Source organism: Grus americana, chromosome 19, assembly GCF_028858705.1.
Source record: "Grus americana isolate bGruAme1 chromosome 19, bGruAme1.mat, whole genome shotgun sequence".
Lineage (NCBI taxonomy): Eukaryota > Metazoa > Chordata > Aves > Gruiformes > Gruidae > Grus > Grus americana.
Genome location: NC_072870.1, coordinates 9,130,771 through 9,149,667, shown reverse-complemented (window position 1 = coordinate 9,149,667; position 18,897 = coordinate 9,130,771). Strand labels below are relative to the sequence as shown.

At 38.3% G+C, this 18,897-nt stretch overlaps 1 protein-coding gene across 1 annotated transcript in view; it reads right to left on the bottom strand.

Moving 5' to 3' along the window:
• Positions 1 to 17,750, bottom strand: part of PPM1E (protein phosphatase, Mg2+/Mn2+ dependent 1E) — a 69,174-nt gene extending 51,424 nt beyond the window's left edge. The window contains exon 1 of the mRNA XM_054847685.1: positions 17,257 to 17,750. Coding sequence (XP_054703660.1) covers positions 17,257 to 17,621 — 365 coding nt within the window. The 5' untranslated portion in view covers positions 17,622 to 17,750. The remainder of the gene's footprint in view (positions 1 to 17,256) is intronic.
• Between the last annotated feature and the right edge of the window lie 1,147 nt (positions 17,751 to 18,897).

Below are 18,897 nucleotides of genomic sequence, written 5' to 3'. Positions count from 1 at the left end.
GGACAATGACCAGAAACTGAAAGAACCCCTGAGCTAACCCCTTTCTCTGCTAGAATTATTTGCATTGAGAAGATGCCATCAGGAAAACTGATACTGCAGTTGGCAGAAATTGTTCTGAGAATTAACACAGGACAGTTTTAAGAGAAAAACAACAGTCTCTATCTGCCCTAAATTAAAATATATTTATTTACAGAGCCTGTGTATGCATGTGTCTCTGTGTGTATGCTTTTAAAGATAAAATAGCAAGCAGACAGATGTTGATTTATGGAGAATTAGAATTAAAATAGCCTACTTGCTGATTACACCATTCAGCACTAGGCTGTTTTGTCCTATTTGATGTTATTTTTTCATTGCTGAATGCTATAGCATTGTCTCATCTCCAATGTATTTTAATACCATGTTCATAATGCCACAAAGGTACTAATTGACCAGAACATTGCAACAGTGTGCATATTAAGACTTCCATCATGCAAAAATGACCAAAAAAATTGCTAGTTTTGTCTATGTTATCTATCAGTAGATAGGTAGCTGTAATCCCCAAATTCTTTCTCTCTCTCTTATGTCCAATACCATACTGAATTGGCTCATGTTACCAAATGAAGAAAAATTTTAAAAATCTGGGTTTATGTTATGCCATATTAAAAGCTCAGTATTATTTCCTTAAATAGCTACATTTTCTTTGTTTGATACTACAATCTCAGATCTTACTCTTTCTAACAATACATAATCCAAGATATTTGGCACTCTATCAACAGTTCCAGACTTGCAAGGATTATAGATGTGCTGACAGTTAAACGGAGTTAGAATTCTCTGCCAAAGATAGATAAGTAGCACGTACTCTTTGATAAGTCCTACCAGAGCCACGCTCTGACAGGAATTCCTTTGCAACACTACTAAATCTTATGCTGTGAACCTCATTATGCACGCTGCCATTTGCCCCACTAGAGGCTTAACTCCCTTGCCACCAATAAATATATTCCATTTCTTTCCCCAATTACATACATACTGCTTTATATTCCAGATTCAAAATAACTGATCAGCCATGATGGGGCTGGGACGGGGCGAAGATGGAATGCTTCTGTAATAGCATAGAGAGATCTAGCCAGAATGCTTAATCTGGTTAGCTCTAAGACGAAAATCTGTCTGGTGGCTTTGTGAAAAAGGAATGAGGCTATGTAGTACAACACAAACACCTTATTTTAAATGTTTACAAACAGTATTTTCCATCATTTGCACAGTTACTCTGTTGAAAGAAGTTTCTGTAGAAACGTTGCAGTTGGGGGGGGATTGAATCTTAGATCTTTAGTCACAATGATTCTTCTGCATGCCAGATTTTTACAATATAATTACCCACATAGGCACACACATGCAGAGTATAAGGACACATGCCAGTTACCATTCAGTAGAAGCAGATCTAAGTTGATTGAACTTTCTTCTTTTATAGGGATATCATGATGCTAGCTTCTGTAGAATTTGGTCATACTTTTTACTCAACTGGATGCTACATCATTACAAAATCCATTCTGAAATCTCTTCTTGTCTTCAATACGAAGTTGGTAAAATAACAGAGCTCTAGCAGTAAAAGCATTCCTGTATGTGTAATGAAGATCTCAGATCAAACACCTCAACAGATTCATTTAAAATAAGTGTATTATAATTTCCTAGATTATTACCTGCCAAAGCTCAGTGGGTGGTCTCTGAAGGCCTACGCCGTCAGGAATCCCAGATTCTTAGAATCCTGTCATATCTGTCTGCATCCACCCCCTCAATGTTTCCAGTTTCCCTTCTTCTACTTCAAAAAGTAATTCCCTTGGTAGCTGTCACATTAAGATATTGGGATACAGTCCTCCTGCTGCACTTTTGGATTCTAACAACCTGATTGTCAAGTTCACTAACAGAAAGCGAGTACAACCTACTGCAGCACCTTGAGCTAATGAAAGTCACTTTCTAATTTTAACCCTTAATTGTGATCAATCGGGCTTGAATTAAACTTATGCAAGCAAGTAGAGAGATAACCAATAGGAAGAATTCATATTCAATGTGGCTATTGAGGATTATATACCATCCAGATTTGTTTCTTTAAGCTTAGATATTTTTCAGAAAGAGGGACGGCTCAGAGAGTTATTGCAGGAGCAAATCTGGCAAAGTTGAAGCGCCCAGTAAAAACTGGAAATGGGTTTAGAGTCATATGCAGTCAAACCAGCTTTTAACTATATACTATCACTATATAGCTACCTTTTTACGTAAGCAGGCTTTCAATAAGGTGCCTGATGGACTTCATTGAGAGAAGTCTATTCCCTGCAGGTGTTAAGGCCTAGCTCCTGACTGAGAAATCACCCCTGGCTCTTCACTCCCTCTTGCATGCTCCAGTGATATAAATCAACGGAGAGCACGTAAGGTTTACTTACATTCATGCAGCATTCTCTGAAATATGACCTAGAGGAAAATTTTATTCTTTCTCAGAATTTTCCTGCTTGCCTAATTCTGAACAAACCAAATCAGCACAAGAACTTACATATACACACACAAACATATCAATTAACTGATGTTATCTTGTTTAGTATGCTTACAAGCATGTTATTTTTAACTAAGGGAACTAATTTTATCTTACTGCTGAGCATGGGCAAGCTTGTTTACTTTCTTGGGTATAGGTAAAATCTGTCATAGACAGGATCTGTGTATTTGTGTGCTTAATTTTATCTCCACAAACTATTGGCCGAGCCATGGCATTCAATAAAAAAAATAATCTGAAAGATATTTTCAAGCATGATATCAAGGGCAACACTTCCTAAAGTGCTTTGTCTATGGTGCCATTTTTTCGGAAACTTTCCCAGTTTGTTGTTCCCACCAGTGTTACGATAAGGGTAGCAATTTTAGACACCTCATTGTAAAATTTCTTTATCATGTCACTTAACCTTGCACTGAGACTAGCAGCTTGTATTTTCTGCTCATACTAACACTAGTAGTCTCTACTGTTTTCATGGATAGTACTGTAATGGTTTTGTAACTATGCACAGAAAGCAACAGTAAAAGTTACAGTAAAATTTATCAGCCATGTATCGAGCTACCAGTGCTGTTTTAAAAATACATTGCCTTATCATGCACATATTTTTGTTTTTCTCAGATTAAAATTACAACAAATGAATAATTAACCTTTGCAAGCAAATACCAAGAGTAGCATCATCCTCATACAATTAACTGTATTCACACAACAGGCATGCATAAACTCTATTTGGACCCAGCAAGTGGACAAAAACCAGATGAATCTGTGGAGCAAAGGAATACTTGTGAAATGCTTTCTTTTACAGGATATCCAAGTATGTAGGCTGGAACATGGAATTTGGGGAGTTACAAATAATATAGCTGCAGATTCCTTATTTTGATAGTAAGTCAACATATGACTCCACACTTAAATTCTGCTAGCAGCAAGAGTACCAGATCTCTTGTATACGAGAAAGAACAGATTTACTAATTACTGATTCCTCTTACATATCAGAAAGAACAAATCCACTAATTACCAATTCCATCCAATTTGATGTATTTTGGAGGCTGGAATTAGAAGATTAGTTGCAGTCTTTGACCTTTGAAACTAAGTACACTGTCCTCCTCGCAATCTCTAACAAGTAGCAACCAAAGTTCATTAACACCAGTTTATTGGGTAGCTTGCTACGTCAATGTACTTCTGTTTCTTATGAGCCTTCTAGACAATGATAAATTCTTATTTCCCGTTTATAAACCATTAAAATAACATGAGGAGGAACTGATTGAGAATGATAGATTTATCTTTCTTTTCAAACTGCTGTTGGAAGTATAAAACCATCTATAGCTGGTTTGAACACAGGCACATTGGTTGAACAAAACCATCTGGACCACCTATTTACCTTGCCAGACTTTTTTGTCATGGAAGAAACATTCAACACTGATAGAAGAGGAAGGCAAAACCTAAGAAAGATTACAATTCTGTAAATCCATAGTAATAACATTAAAGCTGTTGCAATTCAGCTACTTCTGACAATTATATTATTGAATATATAAGCGAATATGGTTCAGGAAAAATGTGCCATTTTCATTGAGGAATCAAAAAGAATATACAGTTTTTCACCTTGGAGAAGGAGAAGAGGCACCAGACCTTTAGTTTTCATCGATTTCAGCTGTCCAGACTTTAAATGGAACTGCTTAGGTTATTAGGTTCAATCAACATTTTACTCAGATGTTTAAACACAGCCCATTAGGTAGGAAGTTAGCAGGTAACTGACTAAAGAAGTGAGCACACTAGTATTTTCTCTTAATAGTGTTTTAGCTGATCTGATGTTTCACATGGTCTCATCACTCTCACAATTTTTTTAACTTATTTTCTTTTGACACAGTGTCTATTACATTTTCTCATCCTGTCCCTTTATTCTTAATCGGTGACCTCTACATATGTTTGGAAAACAACTCCACTTAGATTTTGTCTGTTACAGATCCTATCCCCTATCTCCTTGAAGAACTGTTTTTCAGGGTTTGTGAGTGATGAGAAGTACTTTACTTAGACTTGGAGGAATTCTTGAAGCTTTAAAGGACCCATCAATTTCAGTATAAATGTTTAAAGAGTTTGGCTATCACAGATTAAAAAAAAAAAAGTCTCAAGAGCAGTCTAGAAGACCCTATATGTTTACTCATTAAAAAAAAAAAATCTGGAAGTATTTATAGTGTAACTACCAGTGGTGAAATTTCAGCAGCCTTTTTTACAGCTAGACATTTAATCTTTTGAAAGACATCACAAGTTTCCATCACATTCTATTTATGTGAAAAAGGTCCAGGTTTCACCTGACAGGCTAATAGCCCAGAAACATCCCAAAATGTGTAACACCACAGGCTCAATCACTGGCTGCAGCATATCACACCTAACCTTTTCTTATGAGGGAAAAAAAAATAACCCCCAAATCTGTACAAAGGATGAAAGTGTGGTCCAAAGGAAGCACTGGAGAATTCTGAAGGGCAGTTTTATCCCTTGATGCCAACTTGTGCAATTCCGTGACAAGTTTCATAGTATTTTGTGTTTTCTTCAAGCTCCAGCTGTTTGAAACAAGCAAGCACTTTCAAATTTCAGATTGCGAAGTAAAAGTTAAAAATGTTTCTAAGTACATTTTTCAGAAGCAAAACCAATACCAAGGGTTTATCTCAATTATTTTAAACTTAGATCAGTTGTATTGTTTTGAGCTAAATTGTGCTTACTTGGTCTGGCAGCATTATCTACTTTACCTTTTCTTTTGCATATTCTTCCCTCCTCATTATTACAGTAGCACAAGAAAAGCACATGTCAAACAAGACTACCAGCTCTGGATTTTTATTTGTAGCAGCAGCACAATATAATTGTATTTTATAACTACAGAAAGACATAACAACTTTTTGGGGGTGGGGGGTGGGGGCAAAGGGTGAGGAGAAAAGTTTAAGAAGGAAAAGGATTTTCTTAAGAGGAGAGGAATTTTTTAATGTTTACTTTTATATCAAGACTGACTTGGGGTTTGAAGGTTTTTTACTATAAATTTCTTCCAACCTTCTGCCCTGTTTTATGTATTTATCCTTCCTTATTCATAGAACAGAAAAGTAAAATAAATCATCTTCCTCAAAAAGAAGGATAAATATACAGTAAATTAATTAATGCAGTTCTGAAACATAAGGGTTTATGAAACTACAGGATGTGTTAGTTTATTCTTGGATTTAAAAGTAGCAAATTTTTGAGGGTCATATCCTGTGCCTTTTTATTTAGCCCAAACTTCCTTTGACATAACTTGGAAACTCTTGACATGCAGAAAATGCAAATTAACCTCCATACGCATTGTCTTGCTTGGCATTTTCCTGAAACTTTCCATGTTTATTGTTGCCACCAGTATTACTACGAGAGTAGCTATTTTAGACTTCTCACTGTAATCATTTTTATCATATCACTTAACCTTGCTCTAAGTGAGACTAGCAACTCATATTCCCTACTGCTCCAGTGGATAACATTGTTTTGTTACCAAAAATGAACAACTAAAAAGTAAATACAAGTTCCTGCAGAATGTATTTCAAGAGTCTAGACAGACACTTTACCTAGATACAATTTTCTGGTACTGCTTCTAGTAAAATATCTCTCTGATTTACTCTGTTCAGTTTTCTTAACTATCCTCACAAGATTAATTTTGCAGCAATCTTTTTTTCTAGCAAACTCTCTGAATCCTTATTCTCCTGTAAGTACTAACACAACTCACAGATGCCTATCAGTGCAAAATCCCACCAGATCCCATCACAGAATACACCACAAGGCTACCAGAATAACGTGAAGCTATGGCAAAATTGGAAAATGAGGAAAACGATCTGTTGGCACATAGTATTTAAAATGCTATATGATCTTATGCTATTATTTGCTTGTTAATTTTAACAAACCTAATTTATTTTTATTCTGAGCCTATAGAAATTTGGGGGGTTACTCCCACATAGAACCAGTCTTTTTTAAAAAAGGTTTTTTTCATGATTTAACACCTCTGAAAGTTTTGTTTCCTATGTACTAGATGGCCACAGGCAAAACAGCATGGTGTCTTCCCTTTTTCACCACTAAAGAGACAGTTGAATTATTTTATCAGTCTTTCAAAAAAAAAAAAAAAACAACAAAACACCAAACCAAAAAAACCCCTTTCAGCGAAGCCTAAAACAGCTCCCTGAAAAGCATCTGCAACTGGAAACAAGATATTAATAGCAAACCCCCATGAAAGCAAGAGCATAAGAAACTACCAGATCTTGCTCTAATTTAAAGTAACAGCATGGCCCCTAATACCTTGCAATGAAGTCGAAGCAAGTATAAATACAGTAGTGCATAACCAGCTTTCACCTTAGGAAGTCTGCCACAATAAAACAGGGGCTATAAAAAACTTTCCTGAGTTTCTCTATTTTGCAGACCCATTTCACAAACTTGACAACGATTCTCTAAGAAATGAATGGAGGGAACATGGGTGGGTCACTCAGGTTGTGATATTATTTAATTCTTTCTTCCTCTTTCTGTTTTATCATTTCATGCTACCTGATTAGCTGTTTTTCATATCTTTACAAATATAAAGCAAACTTCCTCAAAGTGCTTTCCTTTTTCTTTCTGTACTTCCTCAACAGATGTTTTTTGTTATCTCTATTTCAGATGGCAATTTTCTCAGAATTAAAACCAAAAAATAATCCCCCCCACACACACACAAGGCATTACTTCCAGATTTAATATTTTGCTCCACTCCACAATAAAGAGGATGAGACTGCAAGACAGCTTGTAACTCCCTTCTTACTCTGAATTTTTGCCTGGCTAGATAATTTTTGTTCATAAAGGGACTGATCAAAATTTGGTGTTTAAATGAGCTCAGACAGACAAGACACATAAGCATACATGTCTTACTATAACATTTCTTGGGCTGTTACAACATTTGTGCTTATTCCTGTTAAGATGCACAGATATAGCATGGCAACAGAAATTGCATTACTTCATCAGTTTTCAGAGGACAATAAATTAAACCCAATAGCTTTCAATATGTTAATGCAAAACTAGTTTTTATTAAGTAAATTATATATTGTAATATATAAATTATATATTTTGTAATTTTTAAAAAAATCTATTTAACATAGAATTACATTAATAGAAATAGAAGAACACCTTTTACAAACAAATTTAATAAAAATATTTAGAGTGCTTTGCTTTCTGCATTAAATTTTCTACTAGTTAGGATGAATTTAAGAAGTGTTTTTCAGATTTATTGTATTCTACTATACACATTGATTCCATATAATTAAAAATTAGTGTTCTTACTCCCTGTTGACAAACCTGTCTTCTCACATCTCCCAAGACATAGGGAGAATTTGTAAGTGTTTTTTGGGGGGGAAATATTTTAGGATACTTAGTAATTTCATAGGAAAACCTGTTTTTTCTTTAATCCCCAGAGCTAGATTTAGAATTTTGTGGCTTGTCGCATGTTGTATGTCATAAACAGCATCAGCACTTATAAAAGTGAATGTGAATTGCACCAACTCAGTTTTGTGAGGTACTAAACCAAAAGTATCCAATATCCAAAAATGTTATTCTAAAATTAGTATACAATGTAATTAGCAAGATTTTAAGTATTCTATATGATCATTTGGGTCATTCATAATCAGTCAAACTGAAAAAGGTTAACACCAATGAGGAAAGTTTAAACCACTTAAAATTCATTCTCAGATGAACAATGCACTGGGGAAGAGGATCAGATTGCTTAATACAGGCTCAGTTCTCCTCTCCAACCAAGCAGTCTGGGCATCCATCCCCAGCCAGACTGTCTTGGGAGCTGCATCTTTTTTTCCTCCACTTACTTCAATGGGAATTGCACAAGTGTTACACAGTGATAACTCTAACTCTGTTTATATGGAATACAATTCTTTTTGTGGATGTTACACAGTTCCTACCATTGAGTTAAAAGGTTAAAGGCAAGAGAAAAGAGCTCACACTTTTATTTTTAAAGGATGTGCAGTATTTGGTCAAAGGGCAGTTCTTTCTCTCTTCTGATCTATCAGATATCATAAATGGATAATATACCTCACTTTCTCTTTAGTTATCTAAGACTTGAATATACCTAAAATTTCATTCTTTTTGAGCACATCAAAACTACTATTAGTTACTACCATTTACCATCACAGGGAAATCATATGTACAAGCACCACTTTGTAATCTCTGCCATATGTCAAAAGTTTAATGTACTCAGTAAAAATCCAAGATCCCTGTTAACTATTCTAACAGATGTTTATTTGAAGTTAACATAGACTAACCTTAGTAGTTCAGCACAGAATTTATATCATTGCTCATTTCTATTGGGGGCACTTTCACCACCAATTCACATTTGAATGTTAAGGTTTGCACCAATTCATTTTCTTGTAAAATCTGACGAAATGTTTGGAGTCCCAGAAGGAGGAGAGATTAAATTCATCTGATAACAGATACGTCTCTCATTCTCTGTGGAGTACACTCCAGTGAGAAAGCAGAACTAAGAACAACCCAATGCAGCCGTGTTCTGCAAGCAGAAAGCATATCCGTTCCCCAAACAATAGTGTTCCTCGTAATCTCGAGAAATATTGAGCTTCTGACTTTCATTACCCAACACATAGGTTTTTACACAGCTTTTCAGAAGAAAAATAAGAATATAAACTGAGAATATAAACTCTTTTAAGATAGGGACCTTATATATAAATACATGCATTCTATCATATTTGCCTCAAACACAATGATTAGATTACTTAAACAGAATGATACTACTTATAAGAAAAGCTGGTAAAAGCTTTAGTTTAAAATATGTATCATGCTGTATATGTAAGTATGTACGATTCGTTTATATTAGCTTATTAAAGTCCTACTTTTTATGCAGGTAGTAATTTTATATAGTTTACCACTGTCCTCAACTGGCCCATAGGTTCCAATAGGAACTGAATGTTTCCACTCATTTTCAGGTGATCCATTATAAACTAATAAACCAAATACCTTATTAAAAAAGATTGTATTATGAGCTTTGTCAACACTATCATATAATTTTAAAAAATAATCAAGCAATGCCTAATTGAGCTAAAACTCATTACATGTAAAGATAGTATACACAGAAAACCAAATCTTAGTTACCTAATATTTTCTCTGTTAAGAAACAGAAAAAGAATAATTCTAGAAACTAATTAATATAACATGTAGAATACAGTGTTTGTAACACTAATGAGGAATAACTTCCCACATTCATTTCAGGTTTTTGAACCTCAGGAAGAAGGTCATAGCCCGAGGTGAAAGAAGCAGCCCTAGAGACAGTGCCAAGAAGTTAAAATGCCAAGCCCTATTTTTATATTCTGCTTCTATTTTTAGTTACATCATGATGGCAGTACAGAGCCTATGAAAAAATCATATTCTCAAATGAGAGAAACTACTCAAATTCTTTATTGTAAATGAAGAGCAAAAGAAACTAAACTTGAAAAAATGTTATGTACAATTTAACAGACTTTACTGAATCATAAAAGGTGGGCAAAAATAGCTTCAAAATCATATCCTCTGAGAAAATTAATGTTAAGGAGCTACCCACGATTTTACCCAATTAATCAAATATTCCTTTTATTGTAATTACAGCTACAAGAAAGTGCAAATATTTCCCCATTTAAACTTGTCTGAGTGCAAGCTCATTTTCCCATGATCAAAGTTTAGCAGGCAACTTTTTAATCCTGCTTTACCAACAAACAATATCAAACTTTTAAACTGATTGCATGCAGAGTTCAGAACTGGTGCGCAGTACTACAGCTTAAAATGTTGGTTCAGTTACTCAATCATTAGTTGCCTTTAGCTGTTTTCCATCTGATATAAACATGAACTGAGGTAATCCTGCAATCTAGTTAACTCGTTTAACTTCTGTATTAATTATTGAAGTACCCAAGGGCAGCTATTTCCCTTGCAGTTCTAATTTATGGCTGATGATTACTTCTTTATAAAATGTCTTATTAAAGGTGGGTAATGTTGTTTCTTCCTAATGAAGTACAAAGGCACAGCAGAAATGTTTCTGTAAAACAAGTCCACAATCTGCATTCATTTCATCTAATCACTAATATGTTATAACAACAAAAATCTAGACTATTTGCTTAGTGGTTGATTTCAGCTAAAACAAATATGAGAACCTACATTACAATGTGTAGCAATGACCATTTACAGTTTAGTCGCATGTCATAGGTTACTAACATGTAAGGTATACATATTGTCCAGGACACATTTATTTTTATAACCATTTGCATTACGTAATCATGATTGCATTGCATAAAACAGTCTTACAGCATGGTTCAAAGAACATCTAATGTTTTAAAGCCCTAACTCCGTTTCATCTCATTTTTCACCTATATCTCATAGTCAGTGAGAATACTTCCTAGGAGAAAACAAACCAAAAACCAGTATGCACAAAACAACATGAAGAAAGAAAGAAAATTATGCAATACAGCCAGAGATTATTTCAGACTGATAACAAATATAGGAATAAGTAGTACTCTCATTATCTGTGTACTACATGTCCTGTTGCTTTTGCTTTTAATGTGATCATGTAAGCAATTTAGCAAGACGACAAAATTGAATGAGAGCATACACCAGTGACGGAACAGTCAAGGCATCGAAACTTCTGCTAACATACTGTAAAGCAAACTAAAAGTTTAACCTTAACAACGAGAAAAACATTTTTTAAAAATCTTTAGTGAAAAGAATCACAACTAAGTAGACTATCATTTCTTCAAAGTACTGGTGGAGAAACACTCTGCCTTTGTTGAAGGTAATTACAATGAAGAATTTTAAGGATAAATACATTCTATGCAGAGGGTTTAATGAAAAAAAAGTAGAATTACTAACAAACTCAAGTCTAACATGCTCATGACATCCAAAAGATAGAGCCAAAAGTATATTCACAAGATGGCCAATAAGATTTTAGTTAGTCAAAGGCTTTTGAGTATCTTATAAATGAAAAGTAACATATTATGAATAAAATTTATTATACAGATTCATATATACATTCTTTACTGATAACTCAATCTAGTTTCACAGTGGTTATATAAGGTCCCCAAAAAGAACACATTAGCACAGGTCTAATTCTTCAATCAGTTCATATGCAAAAGCAAACAGCTTCACTAGGAGTAGTAGAATATACGCAATTTATTCTTGTGTCAAAAAAATCTTGGTGTGAAAAGCTTCTAACAAATTAATTGTTGTGCTACTAGCAACATGCATTGAAATAAAAGCACTGGAATGAATATATTCCCATAATCTGTTCACTAAGTATTATTTTTTCAATACTATATAAAGCAACTTCTAAGCATAGTCACCATTGCACTTGAAAAACTCAGCATCCTTTTAATCATAAATTAATAAGTTTTGAAATGTCACCATACATGTTAACCATTACAAAAAAATCTGCAATTTAAATAGCTCATTTTAGCCAATACTCTATTTTTAAAAGGAGTATCAAAATATCTGATCTGATTCAGTATTTTTAAAAGCGTGGGAGCATGAACTGAAGATGCCTTAAAAGCAACATAAAGAATCTCTCACTGTGTAGACCATTAGTTGTGTTTTGAAGATGATTATCACTAAATACCACCTATTTGCAGATTATCATGATTTCCAGTCTAAAGTGTATGAAACGTGCCCATCTCTGTATGCTATGACATCACCATCATCCAATATATGGGTTGAATTTCATAGTAGGTTCTTCTAAAGAGTAGTAACAATACTGAAGTTCTCTCAACTTTCTGCATACACTTCTATCAGATGCTTTAGAATTTCTCTACAGAGAAGCACCAGGATTTCTAGGACCAAAATCCTTTGGGTCTGAGGATGTCAGCATCAGCAGCCATACCCACACAGCTCTACACCTCAGTAGCAGAGCTTGGTGCTCACCGCTGAGTGTCTGGGACTCCAGGCCATTGTTGCTCGCTCTGTAGCACATGGCTGGCAGCGGCCAGCTCAACAACTACCCTCAGGAAGAGATTCCTAATTGCAGAGGGGGCTCCAGTGAGACATTAACACAACTACAACCAGCTTCACCTCCCTTTCCCCTCCCTCAGCCCATGACACCATCATACCCAGGAACAAGCTAAGGTGCAGAACAAAATCATCAACAGAACTGGGGGTGGGAAATTTAACGGTCTCTGTTTGTCAAACCTCCTCGTTAACCATTAGAAAATTCCCCAAACATGTGCAGTCAATATCTATTCCAGTTCTTTATTGTGAACACAGGCCAACATTATCATAATTTCCATTGTAAAACTTCACAAAAGAAGATGAAACAAGTACCATCTTAAAAAGGATGGTATTTCTTTTTGGTCGGTCCTTATGATTAATATTAGAGATGGCAAATAGTTAATTATATTTCCTAAAAGGGCTTTTAGATTGCAATCAACAGAATAGGTGATAAAAGATAAATAATAAAAGAGTAAAACATCACGGGCTATTTAATATGATGTTAAAAAAGCCAATCTAGCATAATATATGAATTTCGACTTACAGATAGTGACAATAATGCCAGCTTTCATATGATAGGGGTTAAGCAAGCAAGTTAAAAACATGTACATATGCTTTTTAAAGGAAGAGGATACAGTCTCTTCACTCATCAGTGATGGAGACAGACAGAACATTGTTTTCAAGTTAAGAACTTTATAAAAAAAGATTTCAGCTCACATAAAATTACCATGAAAAGTTCTTCCTCTTTAGCTTAAAATTGCAAGTTGAGGGGCAAGAACTCCACTTTTATTTACTGTCCACATTTTACATAATTCCAAAGTTAAAAGGTTGAGTCTACATTGCCTTGCTTGATTTTTCATAGCAAGACTGTGGGGAACACTTACACCTAAGTAAAAATATTTTCTCTCTTTAAAATAAAGACAGGAGTAATTTTAAAATAAATCTCACTTCCAAGTATTGCACTTTTTAATCCTAAACTTGGGATCTATGATATTCTGTGAATGTTGCATAGTATTCTGTGCAGAAATCTAAAAAGGCAATGATCACAAGTTTTTCTTTTTATGTTCTGAGTCAGAGCAAGATTTTTGCAGTCCTCCAAATAACCATTTTGTCATCGGTGCCTTAGTTAAGCACTTAATGTGACATAACATTAAATTTTATTTTAACTTTACTTACAGTCTTTTGCAAATATCAACATTGGAGAAATAGGCCTAATTTCTAAGCTTGCTAAAGATGTTTCTAAATGAATATTTAAAAGCAAAATATTGCACCATCAGAATCACTGAAAGTAAACCTGAACCTACAAATCACACCAACTATATCTGTTCCCACCAAAGCTTGGGGGGCGGGGGGAGAGAGAGAAAAGGAAAAGCAAGAACAATATACAATGGAATTTTTCAAATTATTTCATTTGTACAGGGGGAAAAAAAAAAAGTAACAGCAAGATAAATTTGTTCTTCCTAGTAGCATAACTTCTAAGGGTGTGCTATTTAACACAGCCTGACTCTCTCCTCTCGTAGCAACCACACCTTTGTTGATTAGTTTTTCAAACGTCTTCTCAAGAACCAGCTTTTCCAATATGTTAGATTTAATAAAAGTATCAGTAGGAAGAGGAAAAGAACAGAGCAACATATATAACTTTATTACATCAAGTTAGTAACTTCTTCCTTTACAATAAGTCAGAAATGAGGTCTAGTCCTGTATCAGTGGGGTCTCATATTTAATAGATGTAAGATTAAGTCCTTAGTATATTTGTTTCTGCATAGAAACTATTTAAATTATATAGCCTTCTCTTGAATAAGATGTTATAGAAGATAATCACAAAATGAACTTTCAAGCTGTCAGCCAATGTTCTAATGCAATTCCTCAAATGTTATTCTTTTTTGATTATTTTCTTCATCTGACATACCTCCTATTGATCAGATGTTTCATTCTGTTGAGGATCACTAAGAAAACACACAGTACACATTTTGTGGCATTTAGACAGATATAAAAATTACATTAATCTAATTTTCCAAGCATATGCTGTCTCTAGAAAGAAACCAGGAACTGGAAATCTCAAAGGGGAATATGAGTCTTCCGGAAAATAGCAGGAAAATCTCATAAATAGGAACTCTTTGATACTGATCTACACAGTGGCAGAAAACTATTATCTTTTTTCATGATTGGCAATATGTTCTCATTTCTGAGATGGTCTTACTTCTCTCAAAAAGAACTAAAGCTGTGTGCTTAAAATAGCTGAAAAACAGCTGTTGGATTTCTCACAGTAATGGATTTTATCCACATGCTACATATAATGCAAACCAGTCATTTGATTAATATATAGTTACAGTTACAGAAAACATGCCTTTCACAATATAGTCTTTCTTGCTAATGACATACCTATAAAATATTCCCCTTCACATGAGTTTTCATGTGTGGGGGTTTTTTTTGTTTTTTTTTAAACACTATCATAACCATTTGGCACGAGAGTAGCTTTACTCATATGCATGAAGTTTCCCCATCTCTGGGATCATCTGACCAGTCAAACCCTTAGTGGTTAAGGGGGAAGACATTCTACTTTTGCCTGGTTTATAATCTTATGACAGTTTTAAGCTTCTCTGGTGACTGGAGTGTACTAAAAATACAATATTTTACCTGAAGAACACTTTTGCATGCTTGCACTTACCTCAGATTCCACCACCACTCAAGAAAAAGCTATTCCAGTTTTGGTCTCTGTATTAAAAGTTATTAGATTTGGCTTATAATATTTTAAAATATTTTAAAGAATTACATTTTAACTAGACAGATATAAATCAATGTCTATCAATCTTCAGTTAAAAGATACTAATTTACTATTTGAAAATGCATTTTCTATACATTGTCAAAATATTTAAGCCTTTAGAAAATAATTTTCTTATAACATGATCCCCTGCTCCCTTAATTTTGAGGCAGATATTGCTTTTTGCTTCATAATTGTAGGTGCCTATAGAAGGAAGTCTGCATTGATTTCACCACAAACAAAGCCAAGGAGATGCTCCATTCAGTAGCCATCAAAAGATTTATACAAAGGCTGAAGGAAAAAACCAACCAAACCCACAACCTGGCAAGAGATATCCCTGTATAAAGAATCCTGTCAAAATGTCTTTTTTTTTCCCCCCCTAATAATTTCATCCATGAATATGGGCCTTAAACTGGGGGATCCAAGTCTGCCTGTCCTGGGGTATGGGGACATGCAGAGAGAGAAGGGGTTGGGGGGAATTCAAGTTCAAAATAATTTCATAGATACACTCTACATAATACTTTAAAATATTCTTCTTTATGTCTAAAACTTTATTTAAATTAATCTGACTTTTGATTTCACAAGTCCTTTTTTTTTAAAACAAAAGACATTCCAAATACATAGAAGGGACTTGTCTCTCTCCTCTCTAGCACATCCTATGAACATGCTGCTGTATTCCAGAGAAAGACTTTCCAAAGGTGGCAGGGTGAGCATGTGTAAGCAGGAGAGCTTTGTCCTCTGCAGCTATCATTGTGTTGTCCCTATCGTCCCCAAACGCAGAGGGCAGATGAGAATTGAATAGAAACAGACCATGCAGTTGTAAAACCTGGTTATTTATTTATTTATTTTTGTGACTGAGTAACACCTCTCATTACAATTATCAGCTCAATGGCAGAAAGCTCCCCGGTGCGCTGTGCATATTTTCACAGGTTCATTTGTCTCCTCCTGTGGCATCAGTTTAAAAAGGTTCCTAAAGAAACACTGCTAACAACCATTTCTATTTCAAGCCTTCAAAGCCAAAGCTGAGCACAATACAAGGCACTGGTAACTAACTGATCTTTGGGTTTCAGTCCACAGACTTTTCACACTGGGAATAGATCCCATCTGTTTCCTCTTTATGCACCAGCCTTTAGAAAGCACAGATCTGGAAACTGCCTCCGTACAAAACAGAGTAGAGCTGGCTTTCCCCAGCTGACAGTAGAAAGAGCCCCATGATTATGGATAGCTGTCGTCTTAGGCTTTCTACTCCTCTTTTCTCCCTGGTCTGTAAATACATGCTGTGGTTTTCTCGATGTGGGTGTTTTTTTTGGTTTTTTTTTTTTTTTTGAGGGGGAAAGGAGGAGAACTGTCTCTCTTTGCCCCTTGTTCTCCCCCCTTCCTTCTTTCTTGGCAGAGGTTTCCCCATTTACAAACCCTCATGCAGGGAACATTTCAATTTCAAGCCTCAGTACGATCAACCACAGGCAAACCCCCCTCCTGCTTTGGCACCAGAGCGTGAGACATTTCCCCCATCGCTCTCTCTCCCCAAGCAAGCTGCTCTCCAGATGGATACCCGTGGCTCTCCCAGGTCTATTCCCTTTGCCTCTTCGCTCCCTGTCCCGGCGAGAGGGAAGGAGGGGGGCAGGGAGCAGAGGCGTGTTTTGGGCAGGGGGTAACAGGACAGAGCAGGACGATTTGATCCCGAGCAACTCAGCACCACCGAAGTCCTTAACTCCTTGCCTGGGGGACTGTCCCCTCCCCAAGCGCCCTGCCCTCGCCCCCCAGCAGGACGGTCTCCCTCAGCCCCACACCCTGCCCTCGCCCGCCAGCATGGGGGGGGGGCTCCACCGCCCCACGCCCTGCCCACACACGGAGCGGGGGTTGCCCTCAGCCCCACACTGGAGATTGCCCCCACAGAGGAGGGATTCCCTCAGCCCCCTCCCGCCTCTCCCCCACACGGAGGGTCCCTCGGCCCCACACAGGAGGCTCCCCTCAGCCTCTCACCCTGACGCCCTCCCCTCAGCCCGGCACTCACTACTTGTAGAGCTGCTGCAGACAGAGGTCCAGGCACTCGCCCTCCACCTCTTCCTCCGTGATGTACTCCGAGAGTGGCCGGGACAGCGGGGGCAGCGGCGGGGGAGGCGGCGGCGGGGCGGGCGGCTGAGGGTCGGCGGCGTCGCTCTCGCCCTCCTCCGCCTCAGCGGTCGTTCCCGCTTCTCCCTCTGCCCCGGGGTCCTCGTCAGCGGCGGCCGCGGCGTCGGCAGCAGGGGGGGGAGCAGGCGCCGGCTCTGCCCCGAAGGGCCCGCGGAACTCGCCCAAGAACAGCTCGAGGAAGCGGCGGTAGCTCTTCTCCTCCGCGCTGCCGCCGCCGCTGCTGCTGCCCGAGCCGCCCGCGGCCATTGCTTCGCATTCCCGGCCGCCCGCCGGCGGATCAGCACTGCGCCCGCAGAGAGCTCCCTGCCCGCCGCCGCCGGCAGCCTCCTCCCGCCCGCCCGCCTGCGCGCGCGCTCCCGAGCCGGACCCGCGGGGGCGCGCACGCCACTGGAGGAGGGGGGAGAAGGAGGGGGCGCGCGCCTCAGCGGCGGGAACGCGGCCCACACTGAGGGAACCGGGGGGTCCGAGCCGCGGCCTGAGGGGGAGGCTCGGCCGGCGGCGGGAGGGGAAAGGGAAGGCAAAGAGGCCAAGCGGGCGGAGAGAGGTCGGGGGGAGGCAGGTGGAGGGCAGGCGCGCTGACAGCCGCGCCGATGTGATGAGTCATGCGAAGGCAGCCAGACGCGTAGGTTCCTCACAGGAACCCGAAGGAAACCTGAGAGCACATTCCCTATTACCTAATCTCTGCCTCAGGATTTCCCTGCGCTCATCGTTTCCGGCGCCGGAGTCGCCTCCGCGGGCTCCCGCTCGCTGCCAGGACGGGGCCGGAGGGTAAGCGGGACCGGGGGCGGCTCGGCTCGGCCTCACCTCATGGTGTGGGGACATCGCTGCCCCGCCGAGCCGGCAGTCTCGGGCTGGCTGCCAGGCAGAGTCTCTGAGGAATGGTTTTGAAATCAGAGTGCGTTAGCGTGAGGGAAAACTGGCGATTAAACATACAGTATTTCAGCAAAAACGTCCTCTCTGGAAAGCCTGTGGTGTAGCGTGTGCGGCCCCGGGCTGCCCCGCACCGAGGGTGGGTCGGTGCGGGGCCCAGGCTGAGCTCCCCGCTCTCGGTGCCGCGGCGGTGGGGCTGTGAACCCCCCAGCTCCTCAACCCTTCCCTTTTAAAATACTCCTCTCGCTCCCGGGAAGGGGAGCTTTGGGGTCGTACTTACCGATTTCCAACACTTCACAACAAAACTTCTGACACTTAGCTACGTTCTGGATCGGCATATGAATAGCCACATGGATTCATCAATGATACATTATATGATAGCTATACATTCGATGTTCTGGCAAAGGGGAGTTCATAAGTAGCTGAAGGTGTTACACCGAATGAAACTTGAAAGTTATAGCCAGTCAGTGGGAGACAAACTGTAGTTGATATTCTACTGCTGTCTAATAAACGTCTTTCATTTGTGAAAGGCATTTTATTAATTGCTGCTGAAAAGCTATTTTCAGAGCTATCAGGTCCATAAATACCAACAATGAACAGGTATAATTGCCACACATTTAAAATAGCTTGTACACATGGGAGGGAACGATAT